General features: G+C 36.6%; 1 protein-coding gene across 2 annotated transcripts in view; it reads left to right on the forward strand.

Annotated features, from left to right (window-relative positions):
* LOC5574388 (protein hu-li tai shao) overlaps positions 1-22,994 on the forward strand; it is a 52,580-nt gene that overhangs the window by 7,537 nt on the left and 22,049 nt on the right. The window contains exons 2-6 of one of the 2 annotated variants that reach the window (XM_001661367.2): positions 17,424-18,010; positions 21,936-22,103; positions 22,166-22,464; positions 22,522-22,721; positions 22,797-22,920. In XM_001661367.2, the coding sequence (XP_001661417.2) occupies positions 17,434-18,010; positions 21,936-22,103; positions 22,166-22,464; positions 22,522-22,721; positions 22,797-22,920 (1,368 nt within the window). In that variant the 5' untranslated portion in view covers positions 17,424-17,433. The remainder of the gene's footprint in view (positions 1-17,423; positions 18,011-21,935; positions 22,104-22,165; positions 22,465-22,521; positions 22,722-22,796; positions 22,921-22,994) is intronic. The other variant, XM_001661366.2, reaches the window with a different exon arrangement.

Consider the following 22,994-nt stretch of genomic DNA (forward strand, 5'->3'; position numbering starts at 1 on the left):
ACTTATTACTAAGCTGTGAATGTATGTGGGAGCTTCGATATATGGGATTTGGTTCAACAGGGGCAGTAGAACAGGTTGGTCGCACAAAAGAACGGTATGGCTCTTCAGCTTTTGCGCTGCACTACGCTCGTGCTGTGGATATAAAGCGCGCTATTTTCATGATGGATGTATACGACGGGAACGATCCTGGCGTGTTGAGAAAATTGCCATGCTGTTTTCCATCTAGTTAATAAGAACCCGCACTCTATTGAAAATCCTCATGCTATTTTAAAATTTTGTGTTGAATTTGCATTGTTTTTCTATTTTTATATTCAAATGGTCTACCTGTTCTATGAACAGGTTGAACAGGCTGACGTGACGCCTCTGGGCAATATAATGGCCACTTCCTCTGGGGAATAGGGTATCCAAAACAACCTGGCATGTTATCAAGTCATCCAAGAACGTTTGAATTACCCTTCTTTAGCCTTGATTTGTCAGCTTGGTTTCAGAACTGATAGTTTTGTGGCCATTTCCCCCAGGGAACCGAGAATTCGGAACAACCCAGCATGTGGCCAAGTCATCCAAAAACGGTCGAAATATTTTTATTTAGACTTTGTTTGCTACATCATGAAGTTGATTTGTCGCAAGCCATGGACTCGAAATTAAAGTGATTACTGATTCTTCAAGTGGGATTACTTCAGTACTCCCCGTAATGAATCCAAAATTCGGTACATTTCTTATCGATGACCGTGGTTCCAAAAACTAGATGCATTTTGTGATCGACCATGAGAACTCAATTGAAATTCATTGATGGGAAATAATATATTGATATTGAAAATTTCAATCAAATTTGACGCCAGGCTCGCATGAATGATGAATGCATCCCGATAATACAAAAAACTGGTTGTGTTCCACATGGGATGTAAAGCCAACGTAAGAAGATGATCAAAACGATTTTCCCTAACACCAGCTAATTAAAAACTGCCTACTGAATATTTTGTTCGAGATCAGCGCAGCGAATTGTATAGTGTGACAGTTATGCGTAGAGATGCAGTAGTGGGACAGTTATGCGTAGAAATTCAACAATGGGACAAACTGACTTGGCTTGCTTTTTATTGAGTTTCCGAACAAAGTTAGTTGTTGGTAAGTGTTTTCTAAATCTATACGTAAAAATAAACTGTTCGATGGCAAAAAGTCAAAATGCATAAAAAGTAACATGGGACAATTATGCGTATAACGGCAGTGCAGGGCCTGACACCAACCCCCTAGATTTCCGGAGGACCATTCCCCCTAAATGTTCGGAGGACCATAGTGCGCAGTTTAGCTTAGAGTCCTTCTCTGGCACTCGGACAAAAATCAGCCGCCCCTGACATGGGGAACAGACGCTGTTGTGAGCCGCTCCTAACATGGAGTACCTCCAGGTTTGCAGAAGCAAAAGCAAAAGCAAACCCCCCCTTCCCTGTCAGCATACGACCAAAGTTCCCACCGGGGTTTGGTTACCCGATCTTCCCCAAGGTTACTCGTACCCCGGCCAGTACCACGAGGAGGTAGGGATAGGAGTTGCTGGGCAAGAGGCTAAGGACCACACAAAGGGGTTTATTTTTTTCCTGCAGGTACGCGAGGTACCAATGGTACGCCATGCCCAGCCATTTACCGTGCCAGAACTGTCTGGGGTAACTGCTGGGGTTGCTACTGTCAGGGGTAACATTTTTTAGACTTCTCTTTAACTTATTTAACTTAAAGTTTCTCATCAAAGTTTAAAAGTTTCGTTCAGAAGATTCAAGCACTTTAGATTATCTTTAGTTATTAAACATTTGTCCCACAATAAGTCCAGATGTTTTTGAAAACAATCCTTTATTTATAAGAGTCTGTAATATGGCATTAGTTAACTAATCGAATAAGAATGAATAAAATAAAGATACATGCTTCTACTTGTGTGGCTTTGTTTCATTTTTAAGAGATGAGCCATTCTCGGCCTGCAAATCTCTCAAATAAAGTTATTTATCTATCATGTTTTTCATCCTAAACTTGTTTGGTTTAGGAAATCCTTCATTATCATGAAGAAAGAATCGAAGAATTAGAAGTTGTCGATATATCTTTAATTTCATTAGCTATTTGGGATCCTCGATAGTTTACTTTGGTATCTGGGTTTTTTGTCTTCACAGTAAGATGCACCTAAGCAAGAAGCATATTGTTGAAAACTATGGATTCAGTGGCTTTAAAAAATACCTACCAAAGTGAATAGAAACTGCCAAATAATCTCCTTAGTGCCGATTTCTTCACCTTCGCTTAAGCCGTAAATCACGTTTACCCATATGATTAAACTAGGTTTAAGAACTAAGCGGGGGTGAAGAAATCAGCTCTTACTAGCACAATTAAAAACCGGGAAAAAAGCAGGATTTTGAAAATTGAATTTTGGTGGCCACCCTAAACGAAATATGTTGTCTAGTTAACATAGCTGAAAAATTATTAGGAAATACATTGAAAACTAATATCAACTCAAGTTTCACCAAAATGCGTATGGTACTGACTTGTGATTCACTTAGTTAGAAATTGAAATATCGGGAGTAAAATAAATCTGAATTCAGTTTTCAATGATACTCTACAAGACATACAATCGCTGCCTATAACATACAGTAGAGTATATTCTGCATTGCAACACAGTAGGTATAATTGGATTAAAATTCGATCTAATTACGTTTTGATTTTTAAGTCACTTTTCTGAAAACCGTAAGTTGCGTAAGTTTTCTCAAATATGATCCCTAACATAACTTATGTTAGTATCAATTTCACCAGCCCTGTTTTTTTACATTTCTCCTATTTCGGTTCTCACAATTATATTTTATCAGTTGTAAAGCTCATAGACGCTTTTCTTGAGATAAGTGGCCCTTTCTTACTCTATTACTTAGATCTTACTTTTATCTAGATTTTCATTAGCCCTAGGCTAGTTCATCTCGGGACTAACTAAAATGCAGCTCAAACCCGCCAAAAGTTTTGTCTGACTGGTTCCATTACCTGATCCAGTGTGCAATGGAAAGTGATGACCCACATTTAGAGTGTCCATCCCGGGACATCCCGGGACAAAAAATCCCGGGATTTGACAAATTTCGGGATTTCCCGTTTCCCGGGAATTTAATTCTGACATCCCGGGAAACCCGGGATTCCCGAAATATACGTAGAATTTGATGAAAACCACTAAATTTCAAAGAAAAACAATGACATTTTTCCTCATCACCTGCTGAGATAACAAATTTGAAAGTACCTACACCTAAACTGCCGCAAATCGCAATTCAGTACCATCTGTGAAAAGGGTTTATTCACAAATTTCATAACGCCAAAAATGGTTATTTTCGACACTCACCCACCCCCTTAAGCCTTATGGAATTTGTGAATGGGCCCAAAGTTGGTAATGAGAAAGTTGACTGAGAAGTTTTCAATCTCGTTTTCCAAACAAATTTTCAAAAAATTCCATGAGATTGGAACGTGTTTCGATCTCAATGAAACTTTCACAATTTTCTTTTCACTCTGTTACCTTTCCAAGAAAAATATAAGGATGACCAAATAACGATTAATTTCTGTGTTACACGGTGCAAAATCTGCAGAGGTACTGACATTCTTCTACTTTTCATTTTGGGACGATTCGATTTGGTGTTTTTTTTCCTAATTTTACTAAACAAAAAATGATTTCTCGTTAGCGCAGCTATAAGATCTTATGAAAACTGGTATGAACTCAATTTTAACCAAATTTCAGTCAATAATTTTCAGTAATTAACTTTTAGCATGATCTACAATACCTTCAATGATCTTTAATCGTTTCTTTTGTTCTAGAGTTTTTATGACTTTTCAAATATTGAAGCCAATTGATTTAAAATTATGACTTAAGGTTAAGTAGCCCATCATTAGTTTCGACAGCCATGTTGATATTGCAGTTTGCAATTTAAAAGTGATAAAACTCAGTCACCTTATGCAATATTGATTCAGAAAAGTATCACTACTTGCGCTTACATACATGTACAAATGTTTGCTGATACATTTTCAGCTATGTCAGTGCAAAACCGAGTGATTTTCTTTAATTCGCAATCGTGAGACTAATTAGCCACAATCATCGAAGCCCAGTACAAATTTCAATGACGGGATACTTCGCCTTAAGATTTCATCATATATCCATTCATAAGTGTTACAGAGAATTTGAAAAAAATCCGTAGCAAACCCGTTATTAGTCAAGCTAAGTTTTGATTTTTGTTAGGTTACTTCACCAGAATAAGAAAGTCTTATATAAAATGGGATATGCTATAATTAACATACTATTTTAAAAAGTTACATTATCTGTTCTATTGATTGAAAAAAATGTATTGTTAAATTTGTACTTCCATTTCAACTGAAATGCTAGTTTTATTGAAAATTTGATAAATCCCGGGATCCCGGGATTTCCCGGGACAAGCATAGATTTTTGTCCCGAATCCCGGGACGAGCAAAATGGCCGGGAAATGGACACTCTACCCACATTGCATGAACGGTATGGAGCGCATGAGGGGGTTTAAGAGAAAAAGCCAAATAAATGCTGAGGTCACATACTCTCGCTGTGGTGGAAAACGATGAACACAAAGTTTGTCTGTTTTTGTTTTCCGTAGCAGGATGTGTACGTTATCATTAATGATAGGGGCTTGGCGCACAATAAGCATATGGAACCAAATGTGCAAATACTCTATTTTTAGGAGTTTTCTCTTATTAATTATATAAATAATATCTAATATGTATACCGTTAAACGTTGTGATTGACAACTTTTTTCAACTTCAACTAACCAAAACCATGTTCTAAACGTAATCTAAAATTATAAATTCCTTTTTTAAATTTTAAAGGCTGGCCTGTCTATAATATGAGATGAAAAAAATTGAATCGAATTATTTGATCAAATTAAAAATCATAAAAAGCTGACATGTTAAGGCCATGCCATGCCATAGGAACATTTTTTGAAAAGTATTTTTATTAAAAAGTTGTTGCTACAATGTCGTAAAACAAAATGCGGAATATTTTTACCTCATAGTTATAGAAACACCATGTACATTAAATCTTACTCATGTCTTCAGGCTACGACTTTGAACCTCCATTAAGAATCAGGTTTTGAGACATTTACAGAATTATGTTTAATCTGTAGAAATAAACACAATAACAGGTTCAGTTGTGTCCAGTATTTGAATTGTGGGCCAAACGTATTGTAAGGCCGATTTGATTTCTTCTTATATTTATGTTTTATAATGATATAATAGTGCCTTCCTTAGCCTAGTGGTTAGAGTCCGTGGCTAAAAAGCAAAGCCATGCTGAAGGTGTCTGGGTTCGATTCCTGGTCGGTCGAGGATCTTTTCGTAATGGAAATTTTCTTGACTTCACTGGGAATAAAGTATCATCGTACCTGCCGCATGATATAGGAGTACAGTTAGGCTCTTTTAAAATTTACGCGAATCCACTCTTAAAAATGCGTTTTGCGGGTTCGTGAGAATATGCAGAGAAAATTTACTTAATTTAATTTTAGATTTTAATGCAAGCACAAGGCACACACCAAATTTTCAATGCTATAAACCAGCAAATTATTGCTCGATCCAGCAAAACAACATTTGCTGGATTTTTCAGCAAATCAATTATTATTGATTATTGTTATTCTAGTGGGATTGATTGATTGATTATTTGTTATTCTAGTGGGATTTCTTACTGCTTTCCAGCAATTTCGGGTCGCCAGCACCTGGCTGGTGTAAAATTTAGGTATTGTTCATTTAATTATCATTGTTATGGAAATTACATAAAATGCAATTGCGTAACATACCATAAGGATTTATTTATCAAACAAACATTAAACCCATGTTTCGGCGCCAGCCAGTGGTTACCCACGGAATAGGACCTATAGGTGGAGGCAAAGTACCTTCTGCCGTTCCGATATTGTTGCTATCCTAGAAATAAACACTTAAGTAATTCTACAATACTTACTATTTTAGTGAATATAGTACATACCGTATACGGTACTCCAAATGATGTAGAAATGAGCTGGTTGGTTAAATTTTCCTTTAAAGTCCATGCCAGTTAGGCCAATGAAACGAGCGAGTTTTCAACAAATCAAACAATTGCTGATGCAAATTCAGTAATCATGTTTGCTGGTTTACGACAAAATTTCAAATCGATTGCTGGTCATCAATCATCTGTCTTGTAAATTACTGAAAATCAGCAATTCCGATGGTATTGACATTTATCCAGCAAGTTAGATTGCTGAATTCCAGTAAGCAGTTTCATAAGTGCTGAATATCAGTAAAATGGTGTATTGCTGAATTAGTTTCAGCAAACGAAATTGCTGGAAGATAGATCGAAAATTTGGTGTGTACTTTGAATGAATTATACAGGGGATAGGCAAAATGATTGAGATAGGCAAAATTTTGCCTAAATTCAAATGCTTATAACTTTATGAAAAATTGATGAAATTGGATGCATCCAGAAGCAGTCGACGGCAAATTTAGTCTAGTTTCAGGAACTTGCTTGGCCATGCATATTGGCCACCGGACACCGGAGATATTCCGGATTTTCCGAGGTCATGTCCAAATGGCATTTTTTCTGCCGCTTGTATTTTTGTGCGGTGTGAAGTTGTATAGATGTTTACAATTTTCCTAGAAACTAGAACTAATAAGAAGTTTAATGCCTGCGGACGCATTAAGATTCGTTGAAAATCTTCAGAAATATGACCGTTTCCGTAAAATTGGTTCCGGAAAATATGGTCATTCATGTTAGTATTACCAATCATGTAAATATTATTTGGAGCTATATCCAAGTGCCATCAAACTTCAAAATGATGCTTCCAGTAGCATATTCAGAACCACTAGATGCACTTACCACTCTATAGTAGGTTCAAGGTGCCCTGGGGGAATTGGTCAATTTGGAACATATATGGAGCCATATCAATATGGGCATCAAACTTTAATATTTTCAAAGGTGATGCTTCTGGAAGCATTTTCAGCACCACCAGCTGCCATGACCACTCTATAGAAGGTTCCAGGTGCCCCGAGGGATGTGTCTAATTCAAAGCTTAGCGGGAAACACATCAATATGGGTAAAAAACATCAAGATTCTTGATGGTGATGTTTCTGGAAGCATTTACAGAGGAACTAATTTCTATGACCACTGTATAGTAGGTTCCAGGTGCCCTGGGGGAAGTGGCCAATTGGGAATATGTCTGGAACCATATAAATATGGGTATCAAACTTCAAGATTTTCGAACATGATGCTCATGTGGCAATTCAGAAGCATCACCATCTAAAATCTTGATATTTGATACCCATATTGATGTGAATCCGGAAATGCTTTGAATTGGCCACATTTCTCGGGGCATCTAAAACCAACTATAGAATGACCATGGCAGCCGATGGTGCTGAAAATGCTTCCAGAAGCATCACGTTTGAAAATGTTAAAGTTTGATGCCCATATTGATATGGTTCCATATATGTTCCAAATTGACCACTTCCCCCAGGCCACTTGGAACCTACTATAGAGTGGTCAGTGCATCTAATGGTTCTGAATATGCTACTGGAAGCATCATTTTGAAGATTGATGGCACTTGGATATCGCTCCAAATAATATTTACATGATTGGTAATACTAACATGACTGACCATATTTTCCGGAACCAATTTTACGGAAACGGTCATATTTCTAAAGATTTTCAACGAATCTTAATGCGTCCGCCGGCATTCAACTTCTTATTAGTTCTAGTTTCTAGGAAAATTGTAAACATCTATACAACTTCACACCGCACAAAAATACAAGCGGCAGAAAAAATGCCATTTGGACATGACCTCGGAAAATCCGGAATATCTCCGGTGTCCGGTGGCCAATATGCATGGCCAAGCAAGTTCCTGAAACTAGACTAAATTTGCCGTCGACTGCTTCCGGATGCAACCAATTTCATCAATTTTTCATAAAGTTATAAGCATTTGAATTTAGGCAAAATTTTGCCTATCTCAATCATTTTGCCTATCCCCTGTACATTGTTCAGAAGGTTATTAAAAAAGTTATCTTAGAAAAATAAAACGAAATAAAATTTCATACTCTAGTTTGGGTAAATGAGAAGACTTCTCTGGAAAAAAATCGACTTTTTATCGAGAATTTATACATCTCATACTTTATTGTCGGAAATTTAAATTGTCCCAGGCTAAAATGTAATTAAGATGGAAAAACTAAAAGGTAGAGACCAATTTAGCTCCACATATTTGCCCTTATTTCATCTAATTGTTCGTTGACTTTTTTCCGTTCTGTTGTACCGTTGTAAAGCTTGAAAACATTAGTTTTTTTTAGTACATTCAACTAAAAAATCGACCAAAATGTCCCCCCTTTGGGTTTGGACCGCACCATTAAAAACCGGGAAAATTTTGAAAATTATAACGGGAAAACCGGAAAAAACGGGACTTTCAAAATGGATTTTTAGTGCTCGAGAAAAGTAAAAAAAATGCGGGAGAAAAGATTAAAAAAATGTCTACATAGAGCTCCATTTGAACTGACATTACTTGTCAACTGCGTACTGCGAAGATTTATTTTTCAGGGAATAATTGAATACAGTGCCCGTTAGATTTTGGCAACATGCGATATATTTGAGGTTGCGAATACTTAGTTACCTGTTTCATCAGTAGCCATATGTTTAATGTTATCTCGTCACTGCAAAACTTCTAAAATTTTAAGATATTTTTTCGAATTTTATAGTGCTTATGTCTATTTGCATCGTAAAGAACGGGTCATTTGGTATAAACGATCTTAAGCATAAGGTCCTTTGGCATAATGGCCATTCGGCGTAACCAGAATTATATCCCTTCATTCAAATGGTGTTTGTTAAATATATTATGCCAAATGTCTTTATAGCAAATAGCGTTATGCCAAATGACGATCTAAGGTATCGAAGCATTTTGTTTGAGAGCGATTTTTTGGGCAACGCACATTGTATTAGGGTAATCATATTTACTATATAAGTATTTTCGCTTATTTCGAAATGAAACCAACCGAAAGATTGTTCATCTCATCATCATAAGCGGTTCACGGTTGAAAAGAATAATTACCACACTCTAATTACGAAAAGAAGATTTAATAAATGTTGTTATTCGAAACTCGCAAAAAAAATGATAAAGATGATCTAAAACTTATGATGTACAGGGGATGGGCAAAATGATTGAGATAGGCAAAATTTTGCTCAAATTGAAATGCTTATAACTTTTTGGAAACTGGTTGATATTGAATGCATTTGGAAGCATTCGATGGCAAATTTGGTCTAGTTTCAGGAATATTGGCTACCGGACACCGAAGATGTTCCGGATTTTCCGAGGTCATGTCCAAATCACATTTTTTCTGTCGCTTTTCATTTTGTGCGGTGTGACGTTCTACAGATGTTAAGATTTTCACAAGAATCTAGATCCAATTGATGATTGAATGCAGGCGGACGCATTAAGATTCGTTGAAAATCTTCCAAGATATGGCCATTTCCGTAAAACTTGTCCCGGAAAATACTATCAGTCACATTTGTATTTCCAATCATGTATATATCAACTGAAACTATATCCAAGTGGGCATCAAACTTGAAGATGATGATCCAGGAAAATATTCAGAACCATTCGATGCTCGGACCAATCTATAGTAGGTTCCAAGTGCCCCGGGGGAAGCAGCCAATTAGGAACATATGAAGTACCACATCAATATGGGCATCAAATTTTAAAATTCTTGAAGGTGATGCTTTCCAAAGCATCTCCAGAATCACTGGCTGTCATGACCACTCTATATTAGGTTCCATGTACCCCGGAGGATATGGAAATTCAAAACATGTCCAGAACCATATCAATATGGGTAACAAACCTCAAGATTTTCGAAGCTGAGGCTTCCGGACGCATTTTCAGAACCGCCGGCTGCTATGGCCACTCTATAGTATCCCGGGTAGAGGAGAATAGCAAAAGAATAACAAAATTTACTATTTAAATAGAATGTTTGAATAGCAAAATTTGTTCTTTGTTTGTTTGAAATAACAAAATATGTTATTATTTAGATATTGGTAACAAAATAATAACTAAATAAGCTATTCACGAGTAGATCAAAATAATGGCAATTGTAGTTCTTTGACTTTAATATCTAAATTTAGCATGTTTGAAAAAAATTGCTTTTTAAATCTTTAATGAATATCATACGAATTGTAAAATGAGCTATTATGGCAAAATTTGATGTTGGTTTGTTCTCATTAATTATTTAAATAAAGTTTTCAAATATCAAAATAATGACATATTTTATTGTGATGGCGATGTTTGCTATTCTTTAGATATTTTATGTTTTTTAGTAGTTTTGCACAAATAACAAATTTTACCATGATAGTATATTTTGTTATTGATTAGTTATTACATGACTTTCAAGTATAACATACCAATGACAAATTTTGCTATGATTGTATGTTTTGCTATTGATGAGATTTTTATGACATTTATTAATAACATAATAATGGTTTAAACTAGATATGATTGCAAAATTTGTTCTTATTGTACCATTATTTTGTTATTCACCTCTACCCGGGATATGTTCCTAATTGGCCGCTTCCCCCAGAGCACTTGGAACCTACTATAGATTGGTCAGAGCATCGAATGGTTCTGAGTATTTTCCCGGAACATCATCTTGAAGTTTGATACTCACTTGTATATTGTAAGTTCGGTCAATCGTTAGAAAATGCATTTCGCCGAAGTTGGATTTTTCTCGGAATCTATGCAAGATACCCTACTTCGGAAGTAGAGCGCATTCGTGCGCATCCAGATGCGAATCGAATGGACCACTTCCGAAGTTAGGTATCTCCCATAGGTTTTGAGAAATATCCAACTTCGGCGAGGAACCACTTCTAACTTTTTACCGTGCCGACAATATAGTTCCGGTTGAAATACACATGATTGGAAATACAAAGGTGACTGATAGTATTTTCCGGGACAAGTTTTACGGAAATGGCCGTATCTTGGAAGATTTTCAACGAATCTTAATGCGTCCACCTGCATTCAATCATCAATTGGATCTAGTTTCTTGTGAAAATCTTAACACCTGTAGAACGTCACACCGCACAAAATAACAAGCGACAGAAAAAATGTGATTTGGACATGACCTCGGAAAATCCGGAACATCTCCGGTGTCCGGTGGCCAATATGCATGGCCAAGTGAATTCCTGAAACTAGACCAAATTTGCCATCGAATGCTTCCAGATGCATTCAATTTCAACCAGTTTCCAAAAAGTTAAAAGCATTTGAATTTGAGCAAAATTTGGCCTATCTCAATCATTTTGCCTATCCCCTGTATCTACAGTAGACTGGCCAAGCGCAGCATGGGAGAAAAATAAAGTTGTAGGATTCCACGGACAACCCCCAGGATTATTCCTTAGGGTAAAAGGAAGACTTCCTGAAAACTTCAGTTCATTCGGTGGTTTCATGAGCTAGCGCATTTGAATTGAAGTTAATATGGGCTCGAACATATGGGAACAACTTATTGCAATTCTGTTCATTAGGGTAGTGTAATGGTAATTCTGGGCTCAATTGAACGTGATCAACTAGTATATGGAACGAAACAGTGGCATAGGGTAAATTTTCAATATATTTGTAAGGAATATACCATACAAATTTCAATCTACAGTATTGGCCATATAAAGTGCACCAAAGCCGTTTCCCCACAAGAAATCAAATTCAGATATCTCCGTCTATTCTCAATCAATTATATTTGTTTTCTGCGACGAACAATGATTATAATAATTATAATAATAATTTTATAATTATGTAATTTATAAATTTTGAGAACAATGGAGAATATAATGTCATCGAAAGTATTGATTCAAAAGTTACAGATAAGCTGAATTTTGACAAAATATAGAGCGAAGTAGCAGAAAAATCGCTCGTAAAATCATCTCGGTGTCTTCAGCGCATTAAGTGCACGCTAAGATTACACGACGAATAGTTTTTAACTGCTAAATCACATTTTGTCCTGATTTTGTTGTCAACTTATCTGTAACATTTAAATCAATAGTTTTCAAACAATTTTTTCAATAGTTCTCTAATAGTAAGGTAATTTGTAGTTCGTCGCAGAAAAAATGAATCGATTGAGAAACGCCGCAGATATAGCTATCTGAAATTGACCATTTCGTATGGGAAACGGCTGTGGCGCATTTCATATGTCCCAAACTGTATATCTCTCACACCAGGTAAGCCCATTGCTTTGCAAAGAACCATTTTTTACATCTAGTGTTATCATCTTTATTTACTCGTGCTACCTACTCTTATCGCAAATATTGAAAGTCAAAAATAAAAAAAATACTGTCGATTGAATTGGAACAAGTGCCAAAGACACTTGAAACGAAGATTAGACCACCGGTCTTGGAAAATATTATGTTGATCGATCTCATCTAAGAGAGGTTTTCTTTCCAGATTTAAATACGCCCAATTTTTACTAAGCTTCACTTTCTGTGCTGTTGGAATATTGATTTTTTTAGAATTAATGAGATATGTTTGTTTTATTTTTATTCCAGCATGAGCACGATTAGAAGTTAACTGTTCGTTCTGAAGATTATTTCAAAAGGAGACACAAAAACAGATAAATACAGGTTTTGGAATGTTGCCACTTGAGAAACGAACAACACCAACAAGAGCAATATAATTAGGCTCAAGGAGAAATCATGATGTCGTGTTTCACAAATTGGGATAGATTGAATGCGCCAAATATCATCCAATCTAACACCTTGAGAGTCGAAAAATGAATGAGTATCAACAGTTTTCGATAAAACACCTCCTAGAATTGTTAAACATGAATTACAAATCTCCACTTGCATTGATTGATGAGTCAAATACTTTCATCTAAACCTTTGCATTTACACGCGACGTGATGTCGTCGCCTCTCTGTTTCGACGGCGGACGGATGCACACATAAATTTGAGCGAAAAGGTGATGATGTCATCGCCAAGTATATACATGCGGCGACTGATATTATACCATAGTGTATAACCCTCGTCCATGGTTGCACGTTCTTCATCATACAAATACATGAAACACACCACGCTGCTTAGCTTAGCTCTTAGCCGATCGCAATGACGGGAGGGAGCGCAGTGTATGATGTATCCGGACGCTAGTCACCACCACCGAATCAATTGGTGATTACGGCGAGCATAATAAAATCGTTTAATAGTTCATGGTTTGACCGATCTCTCCGAGAAATGAACATTCTGATGTACGGGAAGGTAGCATGAAGACATGAGGTAGGGTCGATGTACCAATAGCCGCATAGCTAAGAACAAAAATTCGTATAAAATCGAAAAATAACGCTAGCGTCATTATTTTTACATAATCTGAAAGCTTTTTATCTTGGTTTTGTGGGAAAAATATGAAAACTACGAAAACTCAAATGTTTGTATTTATTATCGCGTGTGCCACTATAGGAATGCATGTGCCTATAGTAGCACTATTTCTAATTTCTGTTCCTATAGTAGCACTAGCATCGCGGCGTTGGCAAAATACTAATCAAAACCGTATTTTTACAAAACTTCTATATTTTTCCTACAAAGTGTGAATCAAAAGCTTTCGTTTGATGTAAAAAAAGTTCTTAATTCATCAATTATTTCGTTTAATAAAAAATAGTTCCTCTCAGTAGTGCTACTATAGGAACAATAGGTTTACTATAGGCGCAAGGGAGCTCAAATTTTAAGCAAAACTAATTATTTCGATCATTTTTTGAACAAAATCAAGCTGTGTATCAATGATACTTAGATAAATAGCTCCTGATCTTCATGTCAAAAAATGTTTTGAAAAGATTTATAGTAAAACGGCCGTAAAAAGCGACTAGTGCGACTATAGGGGACCGTCCACTAAGGGAACACCGACCCTAATAGAATCATTGAAGAGCGGTATGCCTGCTGATTTCGTAGGGGTCACAGGTTGGCTTTTTTAATAATATTTGATCATCACTGTGACATTTCATTCAGAACTGTGACAAACAAGTGCATCGAATGTAAGCTCAATCGTTAAATGTGTATCTGTATGGTACAGACAGTGCGTACTGGTGAAAACTAAACATCAACTGGTAATACTGATATCAATATTTATTTTTGAGTTTGATTTTCAATTCAAATATGCATTTGTCACGAGCTTAACCAAACACAAATTATTCGTAATTCGAGCAAAATATTTGTCATACACGTTTCACTTCATATATTGAACAAAGCTGGTAGCATTAATTCAGATATTTGTCCAAAGTTTCATTCAGACAATACCTCAAACGTTCCTTCAGAGGTACATACAGCGAATCTTCTACGAACTTCCTACGGAATTCCTCCAAAAATTTATTTCAAGGTGTTTTCAAGAATTAAACTAGAAATTTTTCTAACGGTAACAAAGATTGTTTTAGACATTTGTCAAGAAAGTCCAATGCCATCCAGGAATTTATCCACTGATTCTTCCATTGATTTCTGTAGTATTTTTTTTTAAGAATTCATACAATATTTTTCCAGGAACGCCTTAAGAAAGTTCTTAAAATATCCCCTAAAATTGTCATAAAAGACTGTTTAAGATTTCGCCCAGGATTTAATTGAGAAATGCATGGGAGAACTCTTAATAGATTTTCTGGGGAAAACGTGGATGATTCCTGCTGAAGAGTCTGAGGGTATCCTGCTAAACACGTTGTGAGAATCCTTCCCAAGTTTGTCGTGAACATTACAAACAGGATTGTCTGAGAAACTTGCCCAAGATTTTATGAAGATTTTCCATATGCCGGACTTATTTGGACTTATCGCAAGAGCTTTTGGCTATGCTTGATTGAAATTCAGTATTGTTCATTAAATAGTTAGGAAAGTAATGGCAACAAATTAAAGCGATGGGTCGTACGTTGAGCGATACTGGTCTATGAGCTCCCTCAGAGATTTATTTGAGAGTTTGAAAAAAGCACATCGACATTGGTTTGCAAGACCCTGTTGAGCCCAACTCATTTCAATCACGCTCACCAATGCTACGAGTAGGGAGAGCTAACACTAATCTTTCTGATAGTGGTGTTAGTTTGCGTGGGCGGGCTAAAAATGGCTCAACGTTTCTGAAAATAAGCTTAAGACCTTTTCGACCGTTTTCATATGTTTGTCCAGATTTTATCAGTTATTCTTACAGTTTGTTTTTCATACTCCGTCAAAAATGTCTCCACGATTTTTCGGCAGATTTATGCACAGATCATTTCAGGAATTTATACCAAAGTTTTTCAATAAATTCCTTCAGAAAATTCTCAAGTTATTTTACAAGAATTCGATTGCTATGTTTCTCAATAATAAACCTTATCTTTCAAATAATTTAATTCATTGCGCATTATAAAGATGGATAAATTATGGGTGAAATTATGAATAAAAAATCCACGTGCTCGGCTGGGATTCGAACCCAGGATTCTTGTATGCTAGACGAGCAATACAAGAACCCAGGAATCCTCCAAGATTTCTTCTAGAGTCCAGGAGTTTCTGTAGGAATAGTGTAGAAGACTACAACGATGCAAAATTCATTTGGCCTACACAAGTTATGTTCATATACAACATTTTTGCTAAGTCAGTATCGTCGTTCTGTTTTCAAGGGTCTACCACAACAGGCCGAATCATAAAAGGCCGAAAGCACAAAAAGCCGAAACATACAAAAGGCCGAATCACAGAAGGCCGAAATTTTAAAATAAATTTTAGTGAAAGCCACAAACATTCAGCACATTTTTCTACAATATTATGGACATTTTTACAGTAGGGTAAGCGGGACAAGATGCACAAGTAACATTACTAGCTGAATAAGAGTGTATGGTTAGTGTTTTTTGGGTGTGTCAGCTGGTCTATTCTTAGCTGACACACCCAAAAACAATTCAATAATTAAAGCTTGAGTAGTCGCGCTGTTGTATTTTGTACAACATAAGTGTAAAAACCTCGCGAAAACTGGAAGGGTATGCAGTGCCTGTTCGATTTTGGCAACATGCCAAACATTGAACCGTTCCAAAATTTAAGGTGACCATGAATTAAATTTACCTATTTTGAATATGGCAAGCCTTAAGAAGGCCCACAGAAACATTTAGGTCGACAGGATTTGTGAATGACCATGATCCATTTTTGCGTACATGGATTTCCGTGTTGCCAAATTTAAACTGCGTCAAAATCGAACGGGCATTGTACGATGAAAAGTTTTCTAAGTAAACTTAGTATTCTTATGATCACTTAAACACTTGTTACACACTTAAATTATTTTACGGATTCCTGTGAAATCTCAACAGCTGAACGGTTCGGTAAAATAAATTAACGGAGTACGGTAAATTTTCACAGTATTCGTTAAAAATTCACCGGAATCCGTTAAATTTCGACGAAATTACGGTGTTTTATTTCACCGAACAGCTGTTCAGATTACGGTGAAATTCACCGTAAGAGCTTAGTGTGTATACCCTATTTCAACAATCATTCTCCTGCTTGTTGCGTAAAAGACTATGTTGGCATTATACCGGGCAAACGCTTGCTGTCCGAACTCGCTGTCGCTCGTCGGACCTAAAAATGGAAAAATGTCCTCTGTTTGCATTATACCGGGCAAACGCCTGGATTTGCTATTTGCATGACACCGAATATATGCTATACACAACCTTCGGATATCGGAGACTTCGGCGGCCTTCTGCCGCCTCACTTCTTCTATCCTCAATGTGGCTTCGCCGCATGTAAATTTTGTACTGTTTACTGACATGACTGCATTTAACAAAGCATGGACTTGTTCTTTTCATATCCAAGCTCTATTCTCTAGGTTTGTAACTTTAAATCGGCCTTCTGTGATTTGGCTTTTTGTGATTCTACCTTGTGTGATTCGGCCTTCTGTGCATTCGGCCTTTTGTGATTCGGCCTTCTGTGATTCGGCCTTCTGTGATTCGGCCTTCTGTGATTCAGCCTTCTGTGATTCGACCTTTTGTGATTCGGCCTTCTGTGCATTCGGCCTTTTGTGGTAGGCTAGAATGTATTCGGCCTTTTGTGATTCGGCCTTCTGTGATTCGGCCTTTTGTGATTCGGCCTTCTGTGATTATCCCGTTTTCAAATCATTCAGCTCAATTTCCTCGAAACTATTATATGAAAGATCGATAACTCTGCATTCGGTTCCGCCCTCCAACAATTACAGTCTTAGTTTTATGCTGCTTCGCGGTTTAGGCGGATATTCTAAATGTTGTAGCGATTATGACCATGTAATCAGCGAAGCAAACAAAGTGACTGGGCTTTGTGAAAATCGTCCCACGGCTCTCCTCATGACACCCTTTAGCACAACGTTGAACTCTGCGTGGTCGATACTGTCGTATGCTGCTTCATAATCAATGACCATAAGGACCTGTATTTCCAAAAAAAATCCATTTAAATTTTATTTTATACCTGATCAATTAATCCATTAACCATTTGCTTTCAGAAGACACAAAATGGCGGAAACCGAAACAGCACCACATACAAACGGCATTGATACTATAGCGGAAGAGGACGAATGCAACAAAACGAGGCCAGCAGATATCGAAGCAGATATGCGCGAAATGGAACGCCGCAAACGGGTTGAGGTCATGATGAGCTCCCGTCTCTTCCGTGAGGAGCTTGAGCGGATCGTTGACAGTCAGATGCGTGATGGAGGATCGCACAACATCCTTCAGCAACTGTCTGACATCATGGGAATGCCTGCAGCACGCGTCGGCAGTGTATTCAAGAGCTCCAACTGTGTTGTCCCCATTAATGATATTCGTGGCATGGAAGCCATGGGATATGAGAAGGGTGAAAAAATTCTTCGCTGCAAGCTAGCCGCCGCCTTCAGGCTGGTTGACTTGTACGGTTGGGCACAGGGTATCAACAGTCTGATAACGGCTCGTCTGAATGCCGACCAAGAACTCTTCTTGGTTAATCCGTTCGGTGTTCTCAACCATGAAATCACAGCGTCTTCACTGAACAAAGTGAACATGCAAGGACAAATTGTCGAGCAGGGGACGACCAACTTCGGCGTGAACACTAGTCGTAAGTTTCAGAACCATTACTTTATTTGTTTAGTTAACTAATTGAGTGGCACCAGTAAAAACTAGAGGATCTAATTATTACTAATTGCAGGGTTGTTACGACTACACGAATAACAATTTTCGCGGATTTAGTTTTAACCACCGAAATCATAGATTCTTTATTTGGAGTATTTTTTTAGTTTTGGATGCCATTACATGAATTGTCAAAGATGACGCAGACGAGCATTACAAAATGAAACCTCTGAAAATGGATTTATCTCGAATTCTACACGAATGGAAAATGTGTAATCAACATTAAAGTTGGCAACCTTGCATAAATAGAAAAAAATCATGTTTTGCGAAAGACAGTACACGCAAAAAAATTGTGCGGTAAAAACTACCATTTTAGGGGGTTAACTTAAGCGCTCGCACCGGCAATTTTCAGCAGACCAGATATGCGCTTGATTTTACCATGTCTGTAGTCGAAATCAGATTGTTGTAAATTATTTCTGTCAAATGTACCACTAATGTGGTGGGATGCACCGTAAACATAGTAAATTGGTCTGAAATTTCATGGTAGTTTCAAGAATGGGCATAGTCAGCTGAAATAGTAATTTTTACCACGGAATTTTTTCCCGTGTAGTATTTACTCCCGTAGTACAACTCGGTCGTATTTAGCGTCTTACAACCAACCAAGAAATAATTCAGATCGATGTCGTTATGTTAGATCAAAATTGTCGAAAATGTCGTTATGTTCCCAATGGATCACCAGTGATTCACATTAATTTCCGCAAAATCAATAGTTTTGTGTAAAGAATATTATAAAAACTCTATTGAATCTTTGAAAAATAACTCAATTGAGCTTGTTTGGAGATAATTATGTTTATATTTCTAAATATGGAAGTTTAAAAATCCACTATCTATATTTAATTTGTTTGGAGATAATTTTGTTTATATTTCTAAATATGGAAGTTTAAAAATCCACTATCTAAATTTAAATTTAAAAAATGCCGACTTTACTTCGGTTGTTGTGCTTTAACTAGAAATCCAAGTGAGTATTTTTTCTGAAACTTTGTACATAACTTCATGAAACATTTGTAAACATATGGTGAAAAAATGATTATGATCTATCTTATTTAGTTTATATACGACCAATGCAAAGTGGTGGATCACCTGTGCTACCATGGGAAGGAAAGAATTAATTAAGCAAATCCATTGGAGAAACAAATTCAAGAAAAAAGCTTCGTAGAAACAAAAAAAAAATTACACCGCTAAGAAAAACAAAAAAAAACTGTTTCTGCCTCAATTTTTCATTACACTGAAAAGGGATTCTTTCTTTTCTATGGAACAAATAAGATTATTTTTTTTTTAATTTTATTTATTCAATTATTCAGTATATAACTTACATTTTCATCTTAAGGCTAAGTAGCCCGTCATTCGTTTTGGCAATGATTATGACTTTAGAGCTTGCATTTCAAAGTGATAAAACTCAGTCTTGATAGTTTATATTGACATGAGAAAGTATCACTGTACGCGCTAACATGCATAAAGTATGCTGATACTTTTTCAGCTGTGTCAGTGCAAAACTAACTGATTTTCTTTGATTCGAAATCGTGAGATGAATTAGCAACAATCATCAACGACGCGTACAAATTTCAATGACGGCCTACTTCGCCTTAATACTATCTATTTTTTCAACCGGGAATATTGTCTTTGGTTGCTAACATCAGAAGATTTTCGTTTCTGGTTAATCATAATCATGCACTTCATGCAGATTTTCATCTTTTCCGTAATCCACCGAACTCCATTCGAATGAAACTTGGTCATGAGACCATGGCTAATCGAGCGTAAATTTGTCCTTACTGATTTGTGGCCGTCCAGTCCGAAGGGGTTACAGCATAGCGAATAGTATTCGTAGTATTGAACTTTGTCCATTTCAACAGCTTCGGTAATAACGAGTAATATACAGCTGACAACACTTGAACTTTCTCACTGCTCTTTGTTAGTTTTTTGGTAAACTTATGATTCTCAAGCCATTTCAACGCTTTAAACCAGAATTGGTAAATACCTAATTGCCATATTGTCTACCCATTGATTTAACTGTCAATTTTGTAGTTACCTAACAGGTAGCTGGAAAAAATGCCTACATTATAATTGAAGAAATCTTTGTTTCTATGCTGTTTCGTTCTTAAGTAGTTTTAACTTATAAATTTGAAAATAAGCATTATAAACTTATAAATCTATAAATTTGTAAACAGCTCATCTTGGCAATATTTGATCATGTCTTAGGAACGAAAAATGAGCGTATTTAAAAAAAATTTAGGATTGGATCTTAATCTTATTGATCGCTTTTTTCGAATATACTTTGTTTGTAAAGCTGGAATAGCTAATCGGGTTATCATTATTTATTTTCCTTAACGGTGAAAAATGTCCTGGGAAACTTATTCCATTTCAAAAAATCTCAAAGTTTTGAGAAAATTTGATTCCGATTTGACAAAAAAAAAATGTTTCTGTGACGCTTTTATCTTCAGTTATGATTTTCGAACGAAAAGACTTGTACGAGAAATCTGGGCATTTTTCACAAATCTATGACCAAACGCAGGAATTTAAAAGTAGTACATCTTAACAATTTCAGGGATTAAAGCTTATGAAATTACCTTCTCAAAAATATATTTTTGAAAGTTTTACACTAATTGGAACATAGTTTTTCCGGCTTTTCTTTACGAATTTTCTCAACGGTGGAAAATTTTGTGGAAAACTGTTTCCAGTTAATATTTTTTTTTGTTCATGAGAGAATTTGCTTTCATTTTCATAAAAAAAAAAACTTTGTTTCTACGATGCTTCTTTCTTGAGTTATGATTTTTCAAAAAAAAGGCTCAAAATGGCACATTTGCACATTTTTTACAAAACTGGCCATAACTCAAAAACGAATAAAAAAGTACATTTCAAAAATTTCAATGGTTAAAGCTTATGAAATTATCTTCTCAAAAATATTTTTTTGAAAATTTTCCACGAGTTGGAGCATAGTTTTTCCGGCTTTTCTTTACGAATTTTCTCAACGGTGGAAAATTTTGTGGAAAACTGTTTTCCAGTTAATAGTTTTTTTATTCCTGAGAAAATTTGCTTTCATTTTCATAAAAAAAAAAACTTTGTTTCTACGATGCTTCGTTCTTGAGTTATGATTTTTCAAAGTAAGTAGTGTCAGAGGAAAACAAAAAAAATCCAACTGAGTTTTCCGGGAAAATAAGCAACCCTGAATTTTTCTCAATTTTTTTTTATTCATATATTGATGAGCCCTGCCCGTGGAAAAAGTTTCATGAAAATCTGAGACCCTTCGGCCCAAACCCGTACGGAAATAAAAAAAAAAATCCCCATATCTTAGTTGGATGCACTAAACGTTTTGTCCATTCTTTACTTAATAGCGAACCTTTAAAACACACAAAAATGTTGGATTTATCCCGTGAAATACTCATTTGTAAAACTGTTTTCTTTATGCCTATTATGGATTCCACCTGAGTTCATAATAAACGTTTACAAATTTGACATTCCCTATTATGGACCCTCCATTTGAATCCCATGTTATCCCATGTAATCCGATTCCCTAAATTACACGGGGATGTGGCGCAAATTGAATTTCATTTGGTGCGGATTCAACTTTGGTCGGCGTGGTATTGTCGCAAAAAATGTTTTATACTTCTCGTAACAACCCTGTAATTGTGCATCAAATGTGTATACCCGCTAGGGGAAGAGCACCAATTTTCGACCCATTGGCCTACTTCGTATGAAAATCCGAAAATTGGCACAGATTTCTTGTAGGTCGAAAATTAGTATTTTCTCCTATAACTTTTCGTTTAGCTCACTGTGTGCCTTAGGATCAATTCTACATATTCCGCTCATCCTTTTTTGTAGTTTTTGAACGGTTGAACTTACAATGACTCTTCTCGTAGAATTTACACTGCACTCCGTGATTCATGCTGCAAGGCCCGATATTAGATGTGCAATATACGTCGGTTGCAACGCAGTAGTTGCAATTTCTGCTTTGAAGCAAGGACTGCTTCCGTTAACCAAGGATAGTGCTTTGCTCGGAGAAATTTCTGTACATACGTACACCGGAGGTAAATAGCAACAAATATTTGGCAAAGCAAGCATTTTCATAACATTTGGTATTATCCTTTAGCTCTTAATGAACCAGAGGAAAAGGACAAGCTGCTGCGAAGTCTTGGGCCAGTGTCGAAGGTTCTATTGCTGTCGAATCATGGCGCCATCTGCTGTGGCGAAACTGTTGAAGAAGCTTTCTACGCTGTTACTCACATTGTGGCAGCGTGCGAAGCGCAGCTAAAACTACTGCCAGTGGGGTTGGATAATCTGGTTGTAATCCCAGAAGAAACGCGCAAAGCAATTTATGACGCTTCGCGAAAACCTCCGGAGGGTGTTGCATCCAATGCTGCATCTGCAGATAATAAGGAGCGTTCACAGGTAAGATCAGCATTCAGAGAGATGTAGTTCTAGTGCAATAAGTAATATATTTCACAGGCTCCGAAATGGCGAGTGGGCGGTGCAGAATTTGAAGCATTAATGCGAATGTTGGACAATGCCGGTTTCAGGACCGGATACATTTACAGAAATCCGTTGGTGAAGAATGATCTTCCTAAACCGAAGAACGATGTAGAGGTTCCACCAGCAGTCTCCTCGTTGGGTTATTTGATCGAAGAGGAGGAGCTATTCAAACAAGGGTAAGTAATTTATCAATTCACCTTATTACTTGACATTGCTGGACCAATTAACAAATATCTAATGTCTTTCCCCAGCATCTGGAAGAAAGGAGACTTCCGCAAAGGTGGTGACCGCTCTAGGTGGTTGAATTCGCCGAATGTCTACCAGAAGGTAGAAGTACTGGAAACCGGCACACCAGACCCGAAGAAAATCACAAAGGTAGAAATTATTAAATTCGAAGATAATTAATCTTTCTAAATTCCATACAACTGCAACGCCATAACCGTAAAGTG

This window comes from Aedes aegypti, chromosome 2 (genome assembly GCF_002204515.2).
Source record: "Aedes aegypti strain LVP_AGWG chromosome 2, AaegL5.0 Primary Assembly, whole genome shotgun sequence".
In the NCBI taxonomy this organism is placed as follows: domain Eukaryota; kingdom Metazoa; phylum Arthropoda; class Insecta; order Diptera; family Culicidae; genus Aedes; species Aedes aegypti.